Raw genomic sequence first — 10012 nt, 5'->3', positions numbered from 1 at the left:
CCACCGAAGTGACACACGACATGACCAACCACACCCAGGTAGCATCGAACCCCAGCTTGAATAACATAGCTTCTAGAACGGTTTTGCTAAAACACATCTAGATGTGAAATAAGTATTGCACATCTAAATCCTATATCCTATATCATTGGTCTTACGTGAAGATTCGTGTGTGCAATTTTTTTTTTCTTTTTTTTCTTCTTATTGTTGTTTTGTCATTTAGATGTGCAATAACTTTAGATGTGTCTTAGACACACCCCTTCTAAGAAGACCCACTCCACACGATCATAAGCTTTGTGCATACATGTCCCAAACCTCCCCTTCATCCTGTTCTTCATCGTATGCGAATACTCATACGCTACAATAACATTATCAGCGATGAAACGTTCTGGCGCAAAAGCACAACTTTATACCGCGATTGATTCTTAAAAGATATTCCACAGAAACGCGTAGCGCATCTCCAGTTGCTCAATCGTCAAGTCTTTACAATCATCGACTGCTATCTCCAGTACGTACCTCACTAGGTCCCGAACAACAAATTCATGTCATGCAAATGATCTGGCTCGTTTGTGAACGTCCAGCTTTCTTTTGTAGCAGCAAGCATCACGCTAGACTCCATTTTTGAGAAACCTGCTGGTCAACCAGCCTACATGCTCTTGAAAGATTTTCAAGCTACACTTGATCTGATAAGGACTAACTCCATTTTCTCTAGTAAATTCATCAAGTGATGCCGCTGATTGTAAATGTAAATGTAGTACATCAGAGATATGGCAGCGGACTAGTCTTCAACTCCTTGGGATGGTGCGGGCACGAAGGGGCGGCTTCATGACCGTGGTGAACTCCAGTACCTCGGCCATGTCCACCTGCTCCCCGTCCGCCGGCGGCAACCACTGCAGCTCCCTCACGAGCTCCCCCACCAAGTAGGCCACGTGAAGCATGCCGAGCGTGTACCCGGGGCAAATCCTGCGGCCGGCGCCGAACGGCACCATCTTGATCTCCTTTCTCCCGGTGATGTCCACGTCGCACCCCTCGCCGCCGTCCAAGAACCGCTCCGGGCGGAACTCCCGCGCCGCCGTCCACACCGTCTCGTCGCGCCCCACCTCCGCGATCAGGACGTTCACCTCCGCGCCCTTGGGCACCTTGTAGCCGCCGATCTCTGCGCCGTCGCTCCGCACGCCGTGCGGGACAAGGAAGTGGATCGGCGGATGCAGCCGCAGCGCCTCCAGCACCACGGCGTTCAGATACGGCAGCGCCTGCAGGTCAACCTCGCTTAGCTCCGGCTTGCTCCTGACCTCCTCGTAGACCCTGGCCTGCATTTCGGGGTGGTTTACCAGCTCTGCCATGATCCACTCCAGCACGGTCGCCGTGCCATCGTTCCCGGCGCTCAAGAACTCCGAGCACAGGCTGACCACCTCGTCGTCCGTCAGCGAGCGGTCGCCCTCCTCGGGCACTCGCAGCGCCAAGAGCGAGTCGGCATAGCAAGGCGCCGGCGTGTCGTCGTCCCGCCGCACCCGCCTAGCGTGGATTAGCGGGACAAAGATCTCGCACAGCCTCCGGCGCACGGCGACGTGCGCAGCCCACCGCTTGTGGAAGAGCCTCTTGGTGAGGGACGGGAAGAGGTAGAAGATGGGGTAGCTGAGAATGCTACGCACAATCCACATCTGCAGCTCCTGTATCTCCTCCAGCACCTCCGGGCCAAGCCTGGCGCCGAAGCTCATGTACGAGAAAAGCTCGAACATGGCGCGACGGAACAATGGCCTCACCGTGACGGGCCGCGAGCCTGAGACCGCGAGGAGGTCCCTGACGAGCCCGTCGCGCGTCCGCCGCCTCGCCGGCGCGAAGAGGATGACACGGGCGGGGTGCAACATCACGGTGGCGAGATTGCGGCGGACGAGGCGCCAGTAGGGACCGTAGGGCGCTGCGTTGATGTTGCGGGCGCCGGAGGTGAACAGAAGCCCCGGCTCGAAGATGTCCGGGCGGTGGGCGAAGGTCGCGCCGCTCTGGACGAGGACGCGGTGAGCGAGGTGGCGGTCGGAGATGAAGACGAGCGGGCGGAACAGGCGCACGGAGATGACTGGGCCATGGCGCGCGTGCAGCTCGCGTAGGAGCCGAGGAAGGTCAAAGATGGACCGCCGGAGCGCCAAGAACTTGGCCAGGAACAGGAGGGCCGGCGGCCCTGGAGGGTGCTCCTTGCGTTTTCGACGGCTGTGGAGCATGACGATGAGAGAGAGGGTGCTGCTGAACAGGAGTAGGGGTTGCCATGGCCAGCTGGTGAGCTCCATTATTGAAGCTCTGGATCTGACACTGGGCTCTCGGTGTGGTGCAGTGTAACACCGTAAGTGCAAAATATATACTCCGAGTAAGTACTACTCCAGTACTATGTAGTAATGTCTGTGAATATACGGATGTACATAGACATATTTTAGAGTATATAGATTCACTCATTTTGCTCCGTATGTAGTCTTTCAGTGAAATACCTAAAAGGTTTTATATTTTGGAACGGAGGAAGTACTATACATTACACTCTCCTCATTTAATTGCACTACTTATAATACTGCTAATGCCAATGGTGTCACTACACGTTGTCAAGCTCACCTCTCTAGTCTAGACAAATTAAAGAAAATAGATTGTGAATTATGTTATTGGGTAGATAGATCGTGATAAGGGAATGGTACACAAGAAATTCTTTTGGAGGCCGAGATCCATGAAGGCATCTGAATGCAAAATTCGAAATTCGTGAAAAAATATTATTTTACATTTGAAAAAATCTGAAAAAAATACAGATATACTTGAAGGCGTAATGCATTAGTGTGTAAATTCTCTGGACGAACGAGGGCTATAAAAAAACAAATATGGAGCTTTCTAACACATGACTATTCATCCTCCCACACTACAATTTTGTCTTCTTTGTACAGGTCGTATTTAATGTATTTCACCCTGAAACTTAACACACATACACCTCACATCCTTGTTTACTTGTAAAATTTTCAGATTTTTTTTGAAAGCAAATTTTGAATTTTTCAAACATTCGGCCTCCATGGTGCCCGAGATCCAATATGCCCTACTAATGGTACACTACAAGAAAATTCATTGATGCCTGGTATATCGCCGGAGGCGTCAAGCGTAAATTATTGGATATTAAAATTTACTAGATAATTGTCGTGCGTAGCAACGAGAGTATATGTATTTTATTATATTAACCTGTAACTGCACATCTAATACTAGATTAATGCGCTAAAGCTTAGCAAGTTTTTGTATGCAATCGCCATGATTTAACTGTCATCTCATTGTTAAGCACTTATTGTAAAAATTTATTGGACTATCAAATATATTTTGGAAGTTAGTAAAATGTGGGACAATTAATTAGTTTTTAAGGAGAATCGATGGAACCAAAATGAAAGATGGGATGAATGAAAGAATCGAAGAGAAGATGGAAAAGGGGAGGCGTATATAAGGAGGTTGGACGAAGAAGGGGAAATAAATACCTTACGTTCATTGCAAGTACTCCCTCCATTCCACAATATAGTGCGCCCGTGCTTCCGGAAATCTAAATTTGACCATAAATTTAACCAACGAGATCGATTGCAACGGGAGCAACATTGAATTCGTATTGAAAATACGAACTCAATGATATAGTTTTTGCTGCCATCGCAGTCGGTCTTGTTGGTTAAATTCATGATCAAACTTAGATCTCGAAAAATGTGAATGCACTATCTATGAAAGGAGTATTAGAGATAGAGATTAGAATAAAATGCATATTATTCAAATAGATTGAACTTGTAATATTACTCCCTCCGTTTTAAAATATAAGACCTTTTAGAGATTCTACTAGGAGGCTACATACAAAGCAAAATGAGTGAATCTATACTCTAAAATATGTCTATGTACATCCGTATGTAGTTCATAGTGTAATCTCTAAAAGGTCTCATATTTAGGAACGGAGGGAGTATATGCCTATTATGTATTTAGTTATCTATTATATAATTACTAAAATAAGAGAAAACAAGCAACCACCCTGATAGACATAGATAAAATGATATAATCCCATGATTAAGTATAAATATTGAGATTTAAATAAAAAAGTTAACAAGTCAAAAACGAATGTATGGGTTGATATACGAATCGAAGCAAACAAGTCCTTCAAGATACAGCGCTTGGATTTGCATCCCATATGAACACCTAGCAAACCAGTGAAGATGCCTCGAAAATCAATTAATAAACACCTCGGTTCGGCTAATTACACATATGACATCACGGTGGCTGATGTCAGCACGCAAACATCATGCGAGCATGTGCAAGATGTGAGAGAGCTTTCAAGAGAGACTGACCATGCATGTGACAAAACTTTTTACCAGAGATCCCTGACTTGCCTTACGTATTTATATGAAGATGCAGTATAGCTCCTGACTTGCAGGCTTTCCTCTGCAAGTCAAAGGATCCGAGAGAGCTTTTTCTTTATGCAGGTGCAGAAAAATACCCTTTCTGCTGTAGATGCACCTTAAATAGGGAAAATAGTAATCCAAAAAGAACAAATTTCTGACACTTTCTTAATAAAGAAAATACTTGACCTTCAAGTGTAGTTTTATAAAATGTTTCGGCAAGAAAAAAAAGCGTTGACTTTTGGGGAAATATTCTTGGTGGTAAAAAACAAAATCAATCTGTATACTTGTATAAAATGTACTAGTCGCTGCTTTTTGTCCTCAAAAGTTTGCTTTTCCCTTAAAGTCAATGGGATTTTTTTCTTACAAACAAAATAAAAAAATGTCATGATAAAATGTCTTTCTTATATGAAATAATTATGTTATGCAAGATGATGCAATATGTCATTATTTGATATACGGCCTATGGGTTCCGATACTTAGCAATGCTCAATAATGGCAAAACGCATCTAGAGCACACTGAAATCTCTCTCAACATCCTTCATGGACGACTCTTGATGGATTGTAAAGTGAGATCTCTTATTTCCTTGAGGATGTGGGATTGTCTTCACAAATATGGCCCATGGAGGATAGATGGCATGTGCAAGTTAGTAATCCGTCATGTACTCACGATCATTGACAACATAGTTGCAAGGAGGAGCATTTCTAGCTTCAAGTCTTCTAAATACGTACTGGTGATCTCGACATCACATTCAGGTCATTATGAGAACCACACAATCCAAATGATGAATGCAAAATCCATACATCCTGTAATACAACATCCTCAATAATGATTGTTGAATCTTCGGAGTGGCCTTTGTACTGACATTTCCATCTTGTAGGATAGTTCTTCCATGTCCAATGATTGCACTTAATTGATCCAAGTAGCCTAGGCAGTCCCTCGGTGTCTTCATCATTAGGTGCCCTCAACTATTCCACCCCATAGATCTCAGTCACAACTTGTGTGTATCTTTGAACAGACTTCCAGGACCGAATCTTCCCCAGTGCAGACATAATCATGAATGACGTTGGTCAAACACACATAGGAAGGCACTCGAATATCCATGACACACTTCGTCAGTGGGCTCACGCTCATCTCCCGTAATGCTCTCGTCCTCAGTTTAAACCATTCATCATGCTTCTCCAAAACTTATGCAATGGTGACAAAAAGAAATTGGTGTATCAAAATCATCGACGAAAATACTTCTCCGAATAGGTTAAGTTGGGGTTCAAGTAATCCCTCATAATCTTGTCATGACCCTTTGATCTATCTAGATTGATGTACAAACAACCAAACTATGATCCTAGTCTCGGTCCCCGAAAGTCTTCGTTAACGATCATGAGAATGGCTATTCCAAAATCATCACCATCATTTGCTTCCCCCTTGTCTGGCATTAAGTCATCGTAAAACACATCCCTCACCTCTTAATCTACACTATGCAGTATTCTAGGTTGAATTTCATTGCAAAAAATAGCAGAACGTAATAAAAATAGCTTAAAAGTGCATCTAGAAATCCATCGAACACTTTGAGGGCCGAGTAGGTGACAACCTCAGGCGGTGGCATTGAAGCGTGTGTGGGAGAAGACTAACGGTAGATGGTGGGGCTCCAAGGAGGAAGATTCTCCTCAAACCAACCCGCCCAATCAAGGCCAAAGCTCATCGGTCGCTGACAAAGTATGCTAGTCTTGCCGCTATAATGCCACCGGCTCTTCAACATGGTCCAACAGCTTGGTTTAGGAACAAATGAAGATCCTTGTGTATTTTTTTGTCATGGGATAAAGGCGGCAGCGGCAAATATATGGGTCGATTTCGGCGACGGCAGCGATCAAGAACCGAATTGAAGTGGGGTAGGAGGGGCGACGGAGGACACGGGGTGTCGAAGAGCCGTCGACGAAGGCTATGGGTGAATGTCAGCGGGCGTTGATGTGTTGCGAGTGGCGAAGAAGACAGACACGAGGGAATGGCTGAAATTTTCCTAAGAAGTGACACTGAGCAAGTATTTGAGGGCAGGGCCGGCCAGGCCAACGCTTAAATATCTGAAGGAGCTCAGCGGGATAAGCGTTCAGCTAGGTTGAATTCAACTCCTCAAAAGCAGTTGAAGTGTTTTATAGGATTAGTTAGAGATGCTCTAATCGTTCTAGATTTGGAACCTTCTGCTGCGTGGGGGTTTTCATGTCTCCCTGGTTAAGAGTAACACAGAGCCGGTCTTCCAGGTTGTAGAATATTTTACTTGGTTTTTTGTTTTCCTTCCTTCTTGTGCTTTCTTTACTGGTTTCCATATATTTTTCTTATTTTCTTATTTTCTTCACTCTTTTATTTTTTACTTCCTTTTCCCACATTTTAATTCATGAATATTTCAAAAAACTCATGAACATTTCTCAAATTTTTATTTTTTATTTTTATGGAAATGTTTTAAATTCATGAATGGAAGTACACAAACATTTTTAATGCCTGTGAAAATTTTAAATTTACAAACCTTTTTTAAATTCGTGAAAATTATTTGAAACCCACTAATATTCCACACCGAAACCATGGGGCTCACATAACCACCACCGTGTGACACTCGGACCGAAACGTGTCAGGAGATCATAACCACTCATTAAACAACTCCACTAACCTCTCAGAACAAATCTATACTACTAATAAACAATCCAACAAGAATTACACTAGAGACACCCCATCAAACGCCCCACAAAAAAAACAATCAATCAACACCCCACGATTAATCCCACAGATCTTAATCTAACAGCCCTCGTTAATCCACCGTCTGCTGGGTGTACTTAGCAATTACAATAGGTTGAACATACTCCACCAACGAAACTTCCAATCAGGCAAGAAAAAAATAGAGGAGAAAATGCCCAGCAACGTCCCCTCTAATCACGGGACCGTCCAGCCACCACCATCACGGGATTCTCATCAGGACCGGCCCGAGGCGTGACCACGGCGACGCCGACGCCAACGGCTTCGAGGGCGGCTACGGCGGCGGATATGCGGCGCCTCGGCTGGAGGACGGCGAGGGGAAGCAGGCGGAGAGGGGCTGCGGTCCGCGCCAGCCCTACCGCGGAGGGGGCGGCCGCCGCGGGGGCTATTCCCGATGGATCGGTGGGCGGCCACGGCTGCCGGCCCGGCGGTGGCGGCGGGGGCGCTGTCCTACTGGTGCTACAGCTGCGAGCGGTTCGTGCGCACGGAGGGGGACGCCGGGCTGGCCTGCCCCGGCTGCGACGGCGGATTCCTGGAGCAGATGGACGCGCCCCCGCCGCGTAGGGCCGTCGCGCCCGCCGCCTTCCTCCGACGCCGCGCCGCGGCGGACGCGCCCGCCGAGGTCCGGCCATGCCGCGGCAGGCGTGGCGGCGCCTCGGGGGACCGCTCGGGGTCGCCGTACAACCCGGTCATCGTGCTGCGCCGCTCCGCCGGGCCGCCCGGCGACGACGCCACCGGCGCCACCAACAGCTTCGAGCTCTTCTACGACGACGGCGCCGGATCCGGCCTCCGCCCGCTGCCCCAGAGCATGTCCGACTTCCTCATGGGCTCCGGCTTCGAGCGCCTCCTCGAGCAGCTCGCCCAGATCGAGGCCGGCGGCTTCGGCGCTGTCCGCCCCTGCGACAACCCGCCGGCCTCCAATGCCGCCGTCGAGTCCATGCCCACCGTCGTCATCGCCGCCTGCCACGTCGGCGCCGACTCGCACTGCGCCGTCTGCAAGGAGGCCTTCGAGCTTGGCGACGAGGCCCGGTTGATGCCCTGCAGCCACATGTACCACCAGGACTGCATCCTGCCGTGGATCGCGCTGCGCAACTCGTGCCCCGTTTGCCGCCACGAGCTGTCCACGGACGTGCCGCGGTCTGCTCCGGCGGGTGACTTGGGTGCCGCCGACGACTAGGGCAGCAACACTGGGGCCGAGGCTGGCAGCGAGGAGGAGACGACGGTGGGCTTGACGATTTGGCGGCTTCCTGGAGGAGGCTTTGCCGTTGGGAGGTTTGCTGGTGGTCGGAGGGCAGGAGAGAGGGAGCTCCCAGTTGTCTACACTGAGGTGGACGGCGGTTTCAACAATGGCGGCGCACCAAGGAGGATCTCATGGTCATCAAGAGGGAGCCGTTCGTCGCAGAGGGGAATTGTCAGACGCATGTTCGACAACATGTTTGCCTGCTTTGGGCATGCCCATTCGACCAATGCTGCTAGGGCATCATCTTCAAGGTCGGAGTGGAGCTCGGTTTTCACCCGCGGTCTGAGGAGCTCCAGCACGAGCTGGAGATCCCAAGATAGCCACGCAGATGCCATCGCCAGGTGATAACTGCATCACACACGGGGGAATATACGATATTAGATGTTGGAGAGCCGCAGATGTTTGCTTCCGTTTGATGTTTTTCTACTCTATATATGAGTCAGTTGAGAGATAAAGATGATTTGTAGAGCGCAAATTGCATGCTGTTTTGTACATAGAGGAGCAGAACTAGAGATGTTGCAATGGAAATGTCCTCCAGTTTGCCTATTCAAGACGGATGGTCTTCCTGTTGCATTTTGGAATATCATTCAGTAAGACAAGTTTTGTTACTGATGCATGCAAGCATCTGGATAGCGAGCGCTTAAATTGTTGGTTGGCAGCACTCAATTGTTTCTTCCAACTCCATCTTGCTCAATGCGACGTGGGTTCGCCCGTTGTAACCATGACTTGTTGGAAGGTGTAGACCATAGCGAAGATTCAATAAAAGCATCCCTCAAGATATTTTCTGCTCTTCAATTGGATATATCATTGTAGTACTGATCAAGGTCACCCTCTCCTCCTTGTTTTCTTACTTTCTTCACTTCACCAGGTATACCGTCTTTTTCAGCAAAGGCAACTGAGTTGACTGTTTTTTTTTGTGTGTGCGACTCTGTTACTATTTGTCATCATCTTTACGTTCTTGTCAGACTTTCCAAAAAAAAGATGATCACCATTTGGGAAATATCTTCATCAAATCTGTTGTTCCAGGAAAGGAAGATCCAAGAACCTTTTTGATTTATGTGAAGCAGAGCTGCACAACACTTATGATAAATAAATTGTTTTCAGCACCTCAATTATTTCTTAAGGGCTCGTTGATTGTACGGACGACCTGTTAGAAGGTTGCAGATGCTGCAGCAGAGATTGAACAAAACATCATTCAAGATATTTTCTGCTTCAGCCTACATTTTTTTAAGCTCTTCAGTTGGATATGGATATGATTGTATTGATCATGGTCACCTCTCATCCTTCTTTTCTTGCTTTCTTCACCAGGGACAGGACGTCATATTTTTTGTCTTACTCAACAAAGCCAACGAGCTGAGTGTCTTTTTTATGCTCTTTGACTATTGTCACCATCCTTGCATTCCTGTCATAGTTTCTAAAAAACAGAACACCATTTGTGAAATATCTTCATCAAATCTGCTGGCATCTCTCCGAGAAGTGAAAGATCCAAATAACCCTTTCATTTTTATGTGAGGCACAACAAGAGAAGTTTTGTTACTGATGCTAGCATCTGGATAGCGAGCGCTTAAATTGTTGGCAGCACCCAATTGTTTCTTCGAATTCCATCTCGCTCAATGCTACAGGGGTCCGTCCTTTGTAACCATGACTTGTTGGAAG

At 47.3% G+C, this 10012-nt stretch overlaps 1 protein-coding gene and 1 pseudogene across 1 annotated transcript; one reads left to right on the top strand and one right to left on the bottom strand.

Moving 5' to 3' along the window:
- Window positions 1–615: 615 nt before the first annotated feature.
- LOC123429498 (cytochrome P450 89A2-like) lies at window positions 616–2323 on the bottom strand. Its single transcript, XM_045113523.1, has one exon. The coding sequence runs from the start codon at window positions 2277–2279 to the stop codon at window positions 783–785; it is 1497 nt and encodes a 498-aa protein (XP_044969458.1). The 5' UTR covers window positions 2280–2323; the 3' UTR covers window positions 616–782.
- Window positions 2324–7510: 5187 nt separating this feature from the next.
- Window positions 7511–8811, top strand: LOC123429497 (annotated as a pseudogene).
- Window positions 8812–10012: the final 1201 nt, after the last annotated feature.

Source organism: Hordeum vulgare, chromosome 2H (genome assembly GCF_904849725.1).
Source record: "Hordeum vulgare subsp. vulgare chromosome 2H, MorexV3_pseudomolecules_assembly, whole genome shotgun sequence".
NCBI lineage: Eukaryota > Viridiplantae > Streptophyta > Magnoliopsida > Poales > Poaceae > Hordeum > Hordeum vulgare.
Note: the sequence above shows the minus strand (reverse complement) of the source record. Positions and strands in the feature narration are given on the sequence as shown.

Bases quoted from the DNA above. Each gene is read 5' to 3' on its own strand.
- LOC123429498 (XM_045113523.1), bottom strand. From the start codon at position 2,279: ATGGAGCTCACCAGCTGGCCATGGCAACCCCTACTCCTGTTCAGCAGC.